The 17,111-nt window shown below is 48.2% G+C and overlaps 1 protein-coding gene across 3 annotated transcripts in view; it reads right to left on the bottom strand.

The window, feature by feature from the left end:
* Positions 1 to 17,111, bottom strand: part of PIK3C2A (phosphatidylinositol-4-phosphate 3-kinase catalytic subunit type 2 alpha) — a 231,923-nt gene that overhangs the window by 76,206 nt on the left and 138,606 nt on the right. For all 3 annotated transcript variants that reach the window (XM_069738457.1, XM_069738460.1, XM_069738459.1), the window contains exon 14: positions 12,877 to 12,991. In XM_069738457.1, coding sequence (XP_069594558.1) covers positions 12,877 to 12,991 — 115 coding nt within the window. The remainder of the gene's footprint in view (positions 1 to 12,876; positions 12,992 to 17,111) is intronic.

Here is a 17,111-nt window from a genome sequence, read left to right as displayed (position 1 = left end):
CTTGGAAAGGTTTTAGATATAAGTCCCATAGGCCATGTGCTTCTTTCCTCCTTCTGGTCTTTCATGAGGATAATATCTCCTACTTGAAAATTTGGCTTTACTTGTTGCCATTTTCTTCGTTTTTGGAGAGGTGTCAGGTACTCCCTCTTCCATCTATTCCAGAAACAATTAGCCAGATGTTGCACATATTTCCACCGTCTCTGATATTTGTTACCGGACACAGAGTCTTCAGGCGGGTTTGGAACAGTTCCAAGTTTCTGGGTGAGGAGAGTTGCTAGAGTGAGAATTGTAGAAGATTCTGGATCCGTAGATATAGGTACAAGTGGTCTTGAGTTTACTATAGCAGAGACTTCTGCTAAGTGGTCAAGGTCTCGTGAGTGAGTCTTGAAAGATTTGAGTGCATCAGCATAGATTCCAGTATCCGACGAGTAATGCCTATCATTCTTTCCCATGATCCGCCCATATGGGAAGCATGAGGAGGATTGAAGACCCAGGAACAGCCATTGGTTGTCAAGAAGTTCTGGACTGTTGTTGAATTCAGTTGTAGTTCTCGACAGGCACCTACAAAGTTCGTTCCACAATCAGATCTTAGCTGTTTTACTGGTCCTCTGATGGAGAAGAATCGTCTTAGGGCATTAATGAAACTGGAGGAATCCATGGACTCTATCACTTCTATGTGTATTGCTCGTACACATGCACGTGAACAACACTGCCCAACGTTTACTTTCCGCATGCCCGCCTCTGGTCCGACGTGCAGCGACTGCCCATGGGCCAAAAACGTCCAAGCCAACATAGGTAAATGGGGGCTCTGTGCTTGTCCTATCAGCAGGCAAATCAGACATCTGTTGTTGTTGCAGTTTTCCTCTTGTCTTACGACACTGAACACAATGATGAATTAAATGGGAAACCGGTCTCTTTGCTCCCACAATCCAGAGGCCTGCAGCTCTTAAGGCACCTTCAGTGAAGTGTCTGCCTTGATGTTTGATTTTTTCATGGTAATGTCGTATAAGTAGAGTGGTAATATGGTGATGACCAGGAATAATTAGAGGATTCTTTTCTGCCTCATCCAATTTAGCTTTGTTTAAACGACCACCAACTCTCAATAAACACCTTTCGTCAATTACCGGGTTTAAGTTGACAATGGGGCTGTTTTTAGGAACGTCTTGTTTTTTACGTATACATTCCAGTTCCTTGTGAAAAACATTCTGCTGTACATTGCGTATCACAATGAGTTCACTCAGAGCAATGTCTTCTGCAGAGAGAGGCTTATGGCAGATATGCCAACCGTGACAATCAGTGTTACTGTCCTTATTGCGATAGCACTGTACAATGTGTACTAACCTTGCAATGGCACGAACCAGCCTCGTCCATCTTGAGAAGCGATCAAAACGCTGACAGTCCAAGCCAACCTTCTCCTTGAATTTGGTGATGAAGGTGCTGACATCAGGACAGATCTCTGGGTCGACATCTGGATCCTCAAGGCTGAAGCTGTCTTCAACGGCAGTCTCTTTGCATTGTTCGTGAAGGAACTCCGGTCCAGTCAACCAAGAAGAGCTTGCGAAGGCACCAATAGACAATGGTCTAGTAGCAAGGTCCGCAGGGTTAAGATGGGATTGGACGTGCTGCCATTGCTGGGGTTTGGAGGATTTCCTGATCCTTTCCACTCGGTTACTGACATAGACGTAGAAGCGTTTCGTCTGGTTGTATATGTAGCCCAGAACTACCTTACTGTCTGTGTAGAATTTTGTGTCATCCACGTGAATAGCTAGTTCGCTCTGTATGAAGTCTGAAATCTCTATGGCTAGTACAGCCCCACAGAGCTCGAGTCTGGGTATGGTGTGCTCGGGTTTAGGAGCCAGTTTAGCCTTTCCAAACAGAAATCCAACATGGGCTTCATTATTAGAGTCTACAACCTTCAAGTAAGCGACAGCGGCAATAGCTTCAGTGGATGCATCAGCGAATACATGAATCTCCTTCCTTTGACTTGTAGTTAGGGATGCCGGAGTGTAACAACGTGGTATGTGGATCTTATCCAAGGCGCAAAGAGATTCTCTCCATGACTTCCACTTTAGTTGTTTGTCTGCAGGGAGTTGTATATCCCAGTCCTTAATGTACTCTGAGAGTTGTCTTAGCAGGAGCTTGCCTTGTATAGTCAGGGGTGCGACAAACCCAAGTGGATCATATAGACTGTTCACCACTGACAGAACCCCACGCTTAGTAAATGGTTTTTCTGCACCACTAACCTGAAAGCTGAAGGAGTCATTTAGCAAGTTCCACCTCAGGCCTAGACTTCTCTGTACTGGTGGATTGTCTGAGCCTAGGTTCAAGTCCCTAAATTCTGCGGCATGATCATTAGGGTGAAAGGCCTTCATGACAACAGCACTATTGGAGGCAATTTTATGCAATCTTAAATGAGCTTTAGAAAGCATACCTTGTCTCCGTTGGAGCAGATCTATGGCTTCCTCCACTGTAGGAAGGGATTTAAGACCGTCGTCCACGTAGAAGTCCTTTTCAACGAACTGTTGGGCATCCTTCCCGAACTCCGCAGCACCATCGGAGGCGGTCCTACGTAGGCCATATGTAGCGACTGCAGGAGAAGGACTGTTTCCGAAAACGTGCACCTTCATGCGGTATTCGATCATTTCCTTGTTGGTGTCATTGTCTCGGTGCCATAGAAAACGGAGATAATTTCTGTGATCTTGTTGCACGATGAAACAATGGAACATTTGTTCGATGTCTGCAGTAATGGCGACTGGTTCCTTTCTGAATCTCATGAGCACTCCCACCAGGTTGTTAGTCAGGTTCGGACCAGTGAGGAGAACGTCATTCAGAGATACGCCGTTATGTTTGGCGCTTGAATCGAACACCACTCTGATTTGTTTCGGCTTTCTTGGATGATACACTCCAAAGGCAGGGAGATACCAGCATTCTTCATCAGCTTGCAATGGTGGAGCTGGCTCTGCATAGTCATTGCGAAATATCTTGTCCATAAAGGCTATAAAATGTTCCTTCATTTCAGGCTTGTTCCTTAATGTTCTCTGCAGTGAGATGAATCTAGATAAGGCCTGTTCTCTGTTGTTATGAAGCCTGGTCCTTGAAGCCTTGAAGGGTAAGGGAGCAACCCAGCGGTCCGATTCATTTTTGAAGAATCCACTGTCCATAATTTTAAGAAACTCCTTGTCTTCTATGGATAAGGCGACTTTGTTGTCATCTTTTGTTATGTGAAACACTGTTCTCCCTAAGTCATCACCGTAGGGAGTGGGAATGATGTCAGGCTCCTGGATGGAATCAAAGAACCTCTCTTTCACTTCGTAGTGATGAAGGCATGGCTTAAAGTGAGTTGCGCGACCATTTTGGAGCACATACGTTTTACAGGCGTTGACTTCGGATGCCTTGTGACTCCTATCCAGACATACATCGCCCACGATTACCCAGCCTAGGTCGAGTCTTTGGGCGTATGGAGCATCATCTGGGCCGTTGCATTGTTGGCGTACCTTGTGGACCTTCAGAATGTCCCTTCCGAGTAGGATTAGAATATCAGCATTCATGTCCAGAGGAGGAATTTCATTAGTCAGGTGCCTCAAGTGGCGATGATGAAGTGCGGCTTCCGGAGTGGGAATCTCCTCCCTGTTATCAGGTATCTGGTCACATTCAATTAGGGTTGGCAAGGGTATATGCACGTTTCCCTTGATTGAAGAGACTATGTACCCAGAGGCTCTCCTGCCAGAAGTCTCAATACGACCAGAGAAGGTGTTGAGGGTGCATGGAGTCGTTTGTCCCTTTATGTTGAAGATCTCAAAGAATTTGGGCCTTGCTAGAGATCGGGTACTTTGCTCATGTATTATGGCATACATTTTGGAGACCTTGTCGGGTTGTCCTTCTGGATAGACCTCAATCAGACATACCTTGGCACAGCATTTAGGATCAGTCCCTTCTCCACATACCTCAGTACATGAGGAGGAAACAGCGGTTGCAGTTGGGTCAGGGACCTGTGGCTCCCCGCCATGCATTTGAGCAGGATTAGATGCTGCAGAAGGTTGTGAGTTGTGTGGAGCTGGTGTGGGATGCATGGCTGTGACGTGTTTATCACTGCTGCATTCAGTGCACTTAATGGCGGCCTTACAGTCCTTAGCGAGGTGGTCTGAGGAGGTGCAACACTTATAACATATCCCAAGCTCCTTGAGGGTATCTTTACACTCCTGCAAATTCCTTGCTCTGAATCCACGGCATTCTTTAAGTGGGTGAGGTCTTTTGTGGATAGGGCACATACGGTTACTGTCCATGACTTTAGGAGCAACATTATTTGTCTTAGTGAAGGCAGGTGTAGTAAGTGGAACGTCAGTCTTTCTCACAGATACTGTGTTCCTTGAATCTCTACGTTTGGCAATGTTATCATACCTTGTAGATGATGATGATGCTGGTGGAGTAGGCTCAGTGAAGTCGAAGCTGGGATCATTCTTCTTCCGAGCTTGGTCACTGATGAACCTGGAAAAATATGAAAATGGGGGAAAGGACACATCATGCTGCCTTTTATACCGTGAGCCATGGTCTGCCCATTTATCCTGCATGCCGTGTGGCAACTTGGACACTATTGGATTAACGCCATGAGCAGTATCTAGGTAGCTCAGTCCTGAGAGACGTGGGTCTAATTTTGCCAATTCTATTTCCTTTAGCAGGTCGCTCAGATCTTGAAGTTTTCTATTGTCCTTGTTAGTTATCTTTGGGAAGGTTTGCAGTCTTTTAAATAAGGCACATTCTATAGCTTCTGAGCTGCCGTAGGTTTGTTCCAGTCTCTCCCAGGCTGCAATAAGACCTGCATCTGATTAGTCCACATGAACTGCCCTTATTGTCTTTATGCGCTCTGCTGATTCAGGGCCTAACCAGTTAACAAGCAAATCCAGTTGTTCCTTGCCGGTGAGATTAAGGTCTTGGATCACTGCTTGAAAGGTGGATTTCCAGGCTCTATAATTCTCAGCACGATCATCAAACTTTGAGAGACTAATGTTTATTAACTCCCGGCGAATCATGTATCTGGCAAAGTCAGACATGTCCGATCTCCCGGTCATTGTTGCAGGATGAACTTGTGGTATCCGTAGGGAATGTAAGTTCTCTGGCTTATATGACTGCAACAAATCAGTACGAAATGATGCGGCATAAGGGTTAAACTGCGGTTTAGTCTTTATAGGGTCCGCTGGCTGTGGCCTAAATTGTGAGTTAGTGCTGGAAGTTACCTTGTCGGCAGTAGGTGGCGACATTTCTTGACTTGCTGGTGCATCCGTGTTAGAAACTGGAGGTGGTGCTGGTGCAGATGTTAGATGTCTTAGCATGTAGTCAGAGGTGCGATCAGCTGAGTCCTCCATTTCTTCTGGAATAAGACAGTCCGAGTTGTCTTCTTGTCCCAATGCTTGTTCAAGGACCTTCAGTTTAGCAAGTGCTGTTGCTTCTTCCCTTTCTGCTTGGAGTATTTTTAATTTCCTTTGAGCTTCCATCTCATTTCTTTGAGCTTCCACTTTGTTTCTTTGAGCTTCCACTTCAGCCTCCCTTTTAGCAAAGGAGCTTTTTACTCTAGCTTCCTCTGCAGCTGCACGGATCTCCAGTAGCTTGTCGGACAATGTTGACTTCCTGGAGTGAGATGATCTGGAAGACCGAGCTGTGATTTTGGTCGATGTTGTGCGATGTGACCTAACCTCTTGGAGGTGAGCGATGCGGAGTTCTGCTTTATCCTGGGCATCTCGTACTAATGAGGTCTTTTCTTGGAGAAGAGTTTCCCTTTCAGTTACTTCTGCTGGGGCATCTTCCATGTCACAGTTACTCAGGAATGTGATGTACTTTGCAGACAGTCTCTGGTAGCGATCATAGGCGGCAGATAAACTCTTCAATGTGGCGGTTAAACCTGCAGCGTCACTGTGGTAACGTGGAAGAGCTGCTAAATAGTGATCAACTCTGCCCCATAAATGTTCTAGGTTATCATGGAACTCGTCTCTAGTAGTCTCAAAGTTCTCTCTGGCCTTTTGTGTCGGCTTGGTTACACGTTTGGGTCGTACGTCCTGCTCTGCAGTAAGTGTGGACTCTGCTCCTACAGCATCTATGGTGTCGGGAACCTGATGTGCTTCACTTGCAGATGGGTCCACGGTGCTTTTTGTGGACATGTTTTAGCTAAGATGGTGGACGGTTAAGACTTGCTAGCAGACAATGCATATGCACACAGACACTGTAGACTTAGGTCTCTTGTTACTATTCTGCCACCGATATACGTGGATGAGATGTGTCTGAGGGATGTGATCACAAATCGCTATATAAACAATGGCAGGTAGCGTTACTCGCCAACCCGTGCCACCAGTCTCTATCAGCCGCGCGTGGTGATCCGGAAGGATGATGCAGTGATACATTCAACAGGTTTATTTACAGTACCTTGGTGAGAGTGAGGACTGTAGGTTAGAGCTGTTACAGAATCACCAGAGATAATAGAAGCTTCAGGTTAGAGGTAACAAGAGAATCCTTCTCCAGCTCTGCAGCACATGTGGGATCCAAGATGGCACAGAGTACAAAACAGGAAGAGAAGGAAAAAGATAGGAGGAGCTAAAGACAGAAAGGTGTTGTGGGAGAATTCCATAACAAATATTACAGTGTGATATAGCAACGGCCAGTAGATGGCAGCAAAGTATAACAAATACAACAAATGATAGAACCAGGCATTTTAGCACTACATAAATGTCCATGTATGACTGAAAGTCTATCAGAATAAACTGAGCAGCACAGTCTGTCTCTATCAGTTTTGTACATGGAGAGACTGAAATTCTCGCCCGTTCTTCCCGGCAAACATCTCGCGCTCAGTGAGGATGATGGAGATCGTTTGTGAACAGCAGTTTTCAGCTCTTTCCACAGATTCTCAATTGGATTGAGGTCTGGACTTTGACTTGGCCATTCTAACACCTGGATACGTTTATTTGTGAACCATTCCATTGTAGATTTTGCTTTATGTTTGGGATCATTGTCTTGTTGGAAGACAAATCTCCGTCCCAGTCTCAGGTCTTTTGCAGACTCCCAACAGGTTTTCTCCAGGAATGGTCCTGTATTTGGCTCCATCCATCTTCCCATCAATTTTCACCATCTTCCCTGTCCGTGCTGAAGAAAAGCAGGCCCAAACCATAATGCTGCCACCACCATGTTTGACAGTGGGGATGGTGTGTTCAGGGTGATGAGCTGTGTTACCTTTATGCCAAACATATCATGTGGCATTGTTGCCAAAACGTTCAATTTTGGTTTCATCTGAGCAGAGCACCTTCTTCCACATGTTTGGTGTCTCCCAGGAGGCTTGTTGTTTATGGATATCTTTGAGAAATGGCTTTCTTCTTGTCACACTTCTATAAAGGCCAGATTAGTGCAGTGTACGACTGATTATTGTCCTATGGACAGACTGTCCCACCTCAGCTGTAGATCTCTGCAGTTCATCCAGAGTGATCATCGGCCTCTTGGCTGCATCTCTGATCAGTCTTCTCCTTGTGTGAGATGAAAGTTTAGAGGGACGGCCGGGTCTTGGTAGATTTGCAGAGGTATGATGCTCCTTCCATTTCAATATGATCGCTTGCACAGTGCTCACTGGGATGTTTAAAGTTTCTGAAATCATTTTGTATCCAAATCCGGCTTTAAACTTCTCCACCACAGTATCACGGAGCTGCCTGTTGTGTTCCTTGGTCTTCATGATGCTTCACACAGAACCCTGAGACTATCACAGAGCAGGAGCATTTATACGGAGACTTGATCACACACAGGTGGATTATATGTATCATCATTAGGCATTTAGGACGACACTGGATCATTCAGAGATCCACAATGAACTTCTGCACTGAAAGTAAAGGGACCGAATAATATTGCACGCCCCACTGTTCAAATTTCCACAAAAATGTAAAATAAACAATAAATTTCATTCAACTTCACAATTGTGTTCCACTTGTTGTTGATTCTTCACCAAAAATTTACATTTGGAATCTTTATGTTTGAAGCCTGATATGTGGGAAAAGGCTGAGAAGTTCCAGGGGGCTGAATACTTTCGCAAGGCACTGTACATGAGCGAAACCTTGCTCTAATAAAAATCAGGTGTTGGTCATTTGTCAGTTCTGGGAAATATGAAGGGCTTCCCTCTGCTAAGCTCTGAGACATTTCCGTGACATCAGGGTTAGAACTTTTTCATTTGTTACCCCTTTTATTCTATCTCATTGTGTATAATATTGTTTTGTTCCCATTTTCAATCATTAATGTACCGTATTTTTCAGACTATAAGATGCACCTAGGTTTTAGAGGAAATGATGAGAAAAAAAAATGAAGCAAAAAATGTGGTCAATTCTGTACTTCTGTATCCCCTATCCTGATACACATGGCCCCTCATTCCTATTCTGGTAGAAATGATTGCCCCAATCCCAGTCCTGGTATGATTGGCCCCATCCTTATCCTGGTATGATTGGCCCCATCCTTATCCTGGTATGATTGGCCCCATCCTTATCCTGGTATGATTGGCCCCATCCTTATCCCGGTATGATTGGCCCCATCCTTATCCTGGTATGCATGGCCCCATCCTTATCCTGGTATGATTGGCCCCATCCTTATCCTGGTATGATTGGCCCCATCCTTATCCTGGTATGATTGGCCCCATCCTTATCCTGGTATGATTGGCCCCATCCTTATCCTGGTATGATTGGCCCCATCCTTATCCTGGTATGATTGGCCCCATCCTTATCCTGGTATGATTGGCCCCATCCTTATCCTGGTATGATTGGCCCCATCCTTATCCCGGTATGATTGGCCCCATCCTTATCCCGGTATGATTGGCCCCATCCTTATCCCGGTATGATTGGCCCCATCCTTATCCTGGTGCGATTGGCCCCATCCTTATCCTGGTATGCATGGCCCCATCCTTATCCTGGTATGATTGGCCCCATCCTTATCCTGGTATGCATGGCCCCATTCTTATCCTGGTATGATTGGCCCCATCCTTATCCCGGTATGATTGGCCCCATCCTTATCCTGGTATGATTGGCCTCATCCTTATCCTGGTATGATTGGCCCCATCCTTATCCTGGTATGATTGGCCCCATCCTTATCCTGGTATGATTGGCCCCATCCCTATCCTGGTATGATTGGCCCCATCCTTATCCCGGTATGATTAGCCCCATCCTTATCCTGGTATGATTGGTCCCATCCTTATCCTGGTACGATTGGCCCCATCCTTATCCTGGTATGATTGGCCCCATCCTTATCCTGGTATGATTGGCCCCATCCTTATCCTGGTACGATTGGCCCCATCCTTATCCTGGTATGCATGGCCCCATCCTTATCCCGGTATGATTGGCCCCATCCATATCCTGGTATGATTGGTCCCATCTTTATCCTGGTATACATGGCCCCATCCTTATCCTGGTATGATTGGCCCCATCCTTATCCTGGTATGCATGGCCCCATCCTTATCCTGGTATGATTGGCCCCATCCTTATCCCGGTACGATTGGCCCCATCCTTATCCTGGTATGATTGGTCCCATCTTTATCCTGGTATACATGGCCCCATCCTTATCCTGGTATGATTGGTCCCATCTTTATCCTGGTATGCATGGCCCCATCCTTATCCTGGTATGATTGGTCCCATCCTTATCCTGGTATGATTGGACCCATCCTTATCCCGGTATGATTGGCCCCATCCTTATCCTGGTATGATTGGCCCCATCCTTATCCTGGTATGCATGGTCCATGCATATATCATATATCCATATATCATACCAGGATAAGGATGGGACCAATCATACCAGGATAAGGATGGGGCGAATCATACCAGGATAAGGATGGGGCCAATCATACCAGGATAAGGATGGGGCCAATCATACCGGGATAAGGATGGGACCAATTATACCAGGATAAGGATGGGACCAATCATACCAGGATAAGGATGGGGCCAATCATACCAGGATAAGGATGGGGCCAATCATAACAGGATAAGGATGGGGCCAATCATACCAGGATAAGGATGGGACCAATCATACCAGGATAAGGATGGGACCAATCATACCAGGATAAGGATGGGACCAATCATACCAGGATAAGGATGGGACCAATCATACCAGGATAAGGATGGGGCCAATCATACCAGGATAAGGATGGGGCCAATCATACCGGGATAAGGATGGGGCCAATCATACCAGGATAAGGATGGGGCCAATCATACCGGGATAAGGATGGGACCAATCATACCAGGATAAGGATGGGGCCAATCATACCAGGATAAGGATGGGACCAATCAAACCAGGATAAGGATGGGGCCAATCATACCAGGATAAGGATGGGGCCAATCATACCAGGATAAGGATGGGACCAGTCATACCAGGATAAGGATGGGACCAGTCATACCAGGATAAGGATGGGACCAGTCATACCAGGATAAGGATGGGGCCAATCATACCAGGATAAGGATGGGGCCAATCATACCAGGATAAGGATGGGGCCAATCATACTAGGATGGGGATGGGACCATGCATACCAGGATAAGGATGGGGCCAATCATACCAGGATAAGGATGGGACCAATCATACCAGGATAAGGATGGGACCAATCATACCAGGATAAGGATGGGGCCAATCATACCAGGATAAGGATGGGACCATGCATACCAGGATAAGGATGGGGCCAATCATACCAGGATAAGGATGGGGCCAATCATACTAGGATAAGGATGGGGCCAATCATACCAGGATAAGGATGGGGCCAATCATACTAGGATAAGGATGGGGCCAATCATACCAGGATAAGGATGGGACCAATCATACCAGGATAAGGATGGGGCCAATCATACTAGGATAAGGATGGGGCCAATCATACCAGGATAAGGATGGGGCCAATCATACTAGGATAAGGATGGGGCCAATCATACCAGGATAAGGATGGGACCAATCATACCAGGATAAGGATGGGGCCAATCATACTAGGATAAGGATGGGGCCAATCATACCAGGATAAGGATGGGGCCAATCATACCAGGATAAGAATGGGGCCAATCATACCAGGATAAGGATGGGGCCAATCATACTAGGATGGGGATGGGACCATGCATACCAGGATAAGGATGGGACCAGTCATACGAGGATGGGGGTGGGGCCAATCATACCAGGATGGGGGTGGGGCTAATAATACCAAGGATGGGGCCCAGAAAGAAATGAATATTCATTGCCCTCCACACCCTTGGGCGTGGAATGCAGTCAATAGTCATTTCTCTTTAGCAACGGGCACAGGAGTTAGCCACAGACGGTGGATCCTGCCTCTGTGACCCGCTGCTCCACCTAAACCGCTCCCCCACCTCCGCACCACAGCCAGAGCCGGTACAACAGGACTATAAGATGCACCCCCCTATGGTGAAATATGCGTGTGTATGAATATATATATATATATATATATATATATATATATATATATATATATGTATATATATATATATATATATATATATATATGTATATATATATATATATATATATATATATATATATATATATATATATATATATGTATATATATATATATATATATATATATATCTATATGTGTGTAGTGACATATGTCTAGGGTTATGTGTGTGACTAGTGATAATGTAACACCTGTCCTGAAGGCAAGTCGCACCTAGGTGTTAATAGGTACTTCCTTGAGACTAGTAGAAATTGTGTCTCCATATCACACCAGGAGGTCTAGCTAGAGCCAAGAAGAAGGTAACATTTGGCACCTCTGAGGTCTTGGAGGGGAGATGCTAAATTGCGGCCTGAGGTGATGTATTCCTGGGAACCTGGTCACAAGTGTCTCAAGAGGGAAATAACATATATTCATTATATTTATTAGTAAAGCGGCCGTGGCCAATCAACAAACCAGCAATTATATTAACCTGAGGGGCTGGTCTAGAAACCTGGCCTCAGACCAAAGTTATAAATTTAGGCTGCAGACAGAGAATTGTGTTCACATGATGAGGGCGGCCTAGGATGCTGATGTGTTCCACCAACTCCATTCACCCCCCTCAGGGAGCAGAAAGCAACTACCAGTTAGATAATTTCTGTAAGATTTCTCCTGTTTATTTTGACACTGTTTTGCATAAGTTGTATGTCTTTTTATTATCATATTTTTATACCTTTTCTTATTGTAAGCACTGACCCTTTTGTTATTAAAGTATAAAACTTTAACAAGTTGAACCTTGAATGTGCTAAAAGAATCCATAGCCTAATGTGTGTGAGCCTTATGAGTGATAGACATATTTTTATTATTATTATTTCTGGGACTCATCGCCCGTGTATTCGGTGAGTGGTGGCAGCGCATATGAGCGGGTGTGTGGCCTGGGTCGGTGTGTGATTTATGTTCCCATTACAGCATAGGACAGAGGTTGAATGCTGGACGGAGAGTGGGGACAACCCCAAGTCATGTGTGAGGGCGGGCACGTGACGAATTAGTGACACCATGGAGTAGGGATCCGTGACAATTTCCTCCACATATTGGGAAGAAAAGACTGTGCCTTATAGTCCAATAAATACGGTTTATCTTTTTTTTTTTTAATAAACACTGTCTGCCATGGCCACCGACACCCGCTCATGTCCACTATTACCAGGGTCTCCTCATGAACTGGTACAACCATCGTTTCACTAGAGGATATGCCATGATCCCCGGTCCTGGTCCCCGTACCCCTCTGTCCGTCTAATACATAGCTAATGAGGTGAGCTATATGTCATGTCCCTGAACTCCCCCTACCCCATAATAATGTTACTAATGAACAAGACCATTTATGACCCCCCACCGGCAGACCCTGTACCTGACACACGATACACATCCCCCTGTATCAGATATGATGCAGACCCCCGTACCTGCAGCACAAGTTTCTGCATCTGCGTGGTCTTTCTGCCCAGACTGGCGGTGGTCGCTGTGCCAGCCAAGAAGGTCGTCCACAGGTTGAGCAGCCTGGTCCCAGTTGTCAGTTTCCTAGAACAGAAGTGCGAGAATGGAATGAGCGGCCATACCAATAGGCAAGAAGAGATGGCGGCACAGAAGCGGGAGCGACATGCAAACAATGCCCGAGCCAGCGACAAGCGGGCCCACAGACAGGAATATATATACTATATACACACGGCAAACAGCACATCTGTAAGCCAACAGCTTCACCAGTAGTAACTGCCCCCCAGTGTATACAGCCCCGTCACCAGTAGTAACTGCCCCCAGTGTATACAGCCCCAGTCACCAGTAGTAACTGCCCCCCAGTGTATACAGCCCCAGTCACCAGTAGTAACTGCCCCCCAGTGTGTACAGCCCCAGTCACCAGTAGTAACTGCCCCCCAGTGTATACAGCCCCAGTCACAAGTAGTAACTGCCCCCCAGTGTATACAGCCCCAGTCACCAGTAGTAACTGCCCCCAGTGTGTACAGCCCCAGTCACCAGTAGTAACTGCCCCCCAGTGTACACAGCCCCAGTCACCAGTAGTAACTGCCCCCCAGTGTACACAGCCCCAGTCACCAGTAGTAACTGCCCCCCGGTGTAAACAGCCCCAGTCACCAGTAGTAACTGCCCCCCGGTGTATACAGCCCCAGTCACCAGTAGTAACTGCCCCCAGTGAATACAGCCCCAGTCACCAGTAGTAACTGCCCCCCAGTGTATACAGCCCCGTCACCAGTAGTAACTGCCCCCAGTGTATACAGCCCCAGTCACCAGTAGTAACTGCCCCCCGGAGTATACAGCCCCAGTCACCAGTAGTAACTGCCCCCAGTGTATACAGCCCTAGTCACCAGTAGTAACTGCCCCCCAGTGAATACAGCCCCAGTCACCAGTAGTAACTGCCCCCCAGTGTATACAGCCCCAGTCACCATTAGAAACTGCCCGCCAGTGTATACAGCCCCAGTCACCAGTAGTAACTGCCCCCCGGTGAATACAGCCCCAGTCACCAGTAGCTACTGCCAACCGGAGTATACAGCCCCAGTCACCAGTAGTAACTGCCCCCCAGAGTATACAGCCCCAGTCACCAGTAGTAACTGCCCCCAGTGTATACAGCCCCAGTCACCAGTAGTAACTGCCCCCCAGTGTATACAGCCCCAGTCACCAGTAGTAACTGCCCCCCAGTGTATACAGCCCCAGTCACCAGTAGTAACTGCCCCCAGTGTATACAGCCCTAGTCACCAGTAGTAACTGCCCCCCAGTGAATACAGCCCCAGTCACCAGTAGTAACTGCCCCCCAGTGAATACAGCCCCAGTCACCAGTAGTAACTGCCCCCCAGTGTATACAGCCCCAGTCACCAGTAACTGCCCCCAGTGTGTACAGCCCCAGTCACCAGTATAAACTGCCCCCCGGAGTATACAGCCCCAGTCACCAGTAGTAACTGCCCCCAGTGTATACAGCCCCAGTCACCAGTAGTAACTGCCCCCCAGTGTATACAGCCCCAGTCACCAGTAACTGCCCCCAGTGAATACAGCCCCAGTCACCAGTAGTAACTACCCCCAGTGTATACAGCCCCAGTCACCAGTAACTGCCCCCCAGTGTATACAGCCCCAGTCACTAGTAGTAACAGCCCCCCAGTGTGTACAGCCCCGTCACCAGTAGTAACTGCCCCCAGTGTATACAGCCCCAGTCACCAGTAGTAACTGCCCCCAGTGTATACAGCCCTAGTCACCAGTAGTAACTGCCCCCCAGTGTATACAGTCCCAGTCACCAGTAGTAACTGCCCACCAGTGTATACAGTCCCAGTCACCAGTAGTAACTGCCCCCCAGTGTATACAGCCCCAGTCACCAGTAGTAACTGCCCCCCAGTGTATACAGCCCCAGTCACCAGTAGTAACTGCCCCCCAGTGTACACAGCCCCAGTCACCAGTAACTGCCCCCCAGTGTATACAGTCCCAGTCACCAGTAGTAACTGCCCACCAGTGTATACAGCCCCAGTCACCAGTAGTAACTGCCCCCCAGTGTATACAGCCCCAGTCACCAGTAACTGCCCCCCAGTGTATACAGCCCCAGTCACCAGTAGTAACTGCCCCCAGTGTGTACAGCCCCAGTCACCAGTAGTAACTGCCCCCCAGTGTATACAGCCCCAGTCACCAGTAGTAACTGCCCCCAGTGTATACAGCCCCAGTCACCAGTAGTAACTGCCCCCAGTGTATACAGCCCCAGTCACCAGTAGTAACTGCCCCCCAGTGTATACAGCCCCAGTCACCAGTAGTAACTGCCCCCAGTGTGTACAGCCCCAGTCACCAGTAGTAACTGCCCCCCAGTGTATACAGCCCCAGTCACCAGTAGTAACTGCCCCCAGTGTATACAGCCCCAGTCACCAGTAGTAACTGCCCCCCAGTGTATACAGCCCCAGTCACCAGTAGTAACTGCCCCCCAGTGTATACAGCCCCAGTCACCAGTAACTGCCCCCCAGTGTATACAGCCCCAGTCACCAGTAACTGCCCCCCAGTGTATACAGCCCCAGTCACCAGTAACTGCCCCCCAGTGTATACAGCCCCAGTCACCAGTAGTAACTGCCCCCAGTGTATACAGCCCCAGTCACCAGTAGTAACTGCCCCCCAGTGTATACAGCCCCAGTCACCAGTAGTAACTGCCCCCCAGTGTATACAGCCCCAGTCACCAGTAACTGCCCCCCAGTGTATACAGCCCCAGTCACCAGTAGTAACTGCCCCCAGTGTATACAGCCCCAGTCACCAGTAGTAACTGCCCCCCAGTGTATACAGCCCCAGTCACCAGTAGTAACTGCCCCCCAGTGTATACAGCCCCAGTCACCAGTAGTAACTGCCCCCCAGTGTATACAGCCCCAGTCACCAGTAACTGCCCCCAGTGTGTACAGCCCCAGTCACCAGTAGTAACTGCCCCCCAGTGTATACAGCCCCAGTCACCAGTAACTGCCCCCAGTGTATACAGCCCCAGTCACCAGTAGTAACTGCCCCCCAGTGTATACAGCCCCAGTCACCAGTAACTGCCCCCAGTGTATACAGCCCCAGTCACCAGTAGTAACTGCCCCCCAGTGTATACAGCCCCAGTCACCAGTAGTAACTGCCCCCCAGTGTATACAGCCCCAGTCACCAGTAACTGCCCCCAGTGTATACAGCCCCAGTCACCAGTAGTAACTGCCCCCCAGTGTATACAGCCCCAGTCACCAGTAACTGCCCCCAGTGTGTACAGCCCCAGTCACCAGTAGTAACTGCCCCCCAGTGTATACAGCCCCAGTCACCAGTAGTAACTGCCCCCAGTGTATACAGCCCCAGTCACCAGTAGTAACTGCCCCCAGTGTGTACAGCCCCAGTCACCAGTAGTAACTGCCCCCAGTGTGTACAGCCCCAGTCACCAGTAGTAACTGCCCCCCAGTGTATACAGCCCCAGTCACCAGTAGTAACTGCCCCCCAGTGTATACAGCCCCAGTCACCAGTAGTAACTGCCCCCAGTGTATACAGCCCCAGTCACCAGTAGTAACTGCCCCCCAGTGTATACAGCCCCAGTCACCAGTAGTAACTGCCCCCCAGTGTATACAGCCCCAGTCACCAGTAGTAACTGCCCCCAGTGTGTACAGCCCCAGTCACCAGTAGTAACTGCCCCCCAGTGTATACAGCCCCAGTCACCAGTAGTAACTGCCCCCAGTGTATACAGCCCCAGTCACCAGTAGTAACTGCCCCCCAGTGTATACAGCCCCAGTCACCAGTAGTAACTGCCCCCAGTGTATACAGCCCCAGTCACCAGTAGTAACTGCCCCCAGTGTATACAGCCCCAGTCACCAGTAACTGCCCCCAGTGAATACAGCCCCAGTCACCAGTAGTAACTGCCCCCCAGTGTATACAGCCCCAGTCACCAGTAACTGCCCCCCAGTGTATACAGCCCCAGTCACCAGTAGTAACTGCCCCCCGGTGTATACAGCCCCAGTCACCAGTAGTAACTGCCCCCCAGTGTATACAGCCCCAGTCACCAGTAGTAACTGCCCCCCAGTGTATACAGCCCCAGTCACCAGTAGTAACTGCCCCCCAGTGTATACAGCCCCAGTCACCAGTAGTAACTGCCCCCAGTGTATACAGCCCCAGTCACCAGTAGTAACTGCCCCCCAGTGTATACAGCCCCAGTCACCAGTAGTAA

Source organism: Ranitomeya imitator, chromosome 9 (genome assembly GCF_032444005.1).
Source record: "Ranitomeya imitator isolate aRanImi1 chromosome 9, aRanImi1.pri, whole genome shotgun sequence".
NCBI classification, from domain to species: Eukaryota; Metazoa; Chordata; class Amphibia; order Anura; family Dendrobatidae; genus Ranitomeya; species Ranitomeya imitator.
This window is presented reverse-complemented; position numbering and strand designations above follow the sequence as displayed.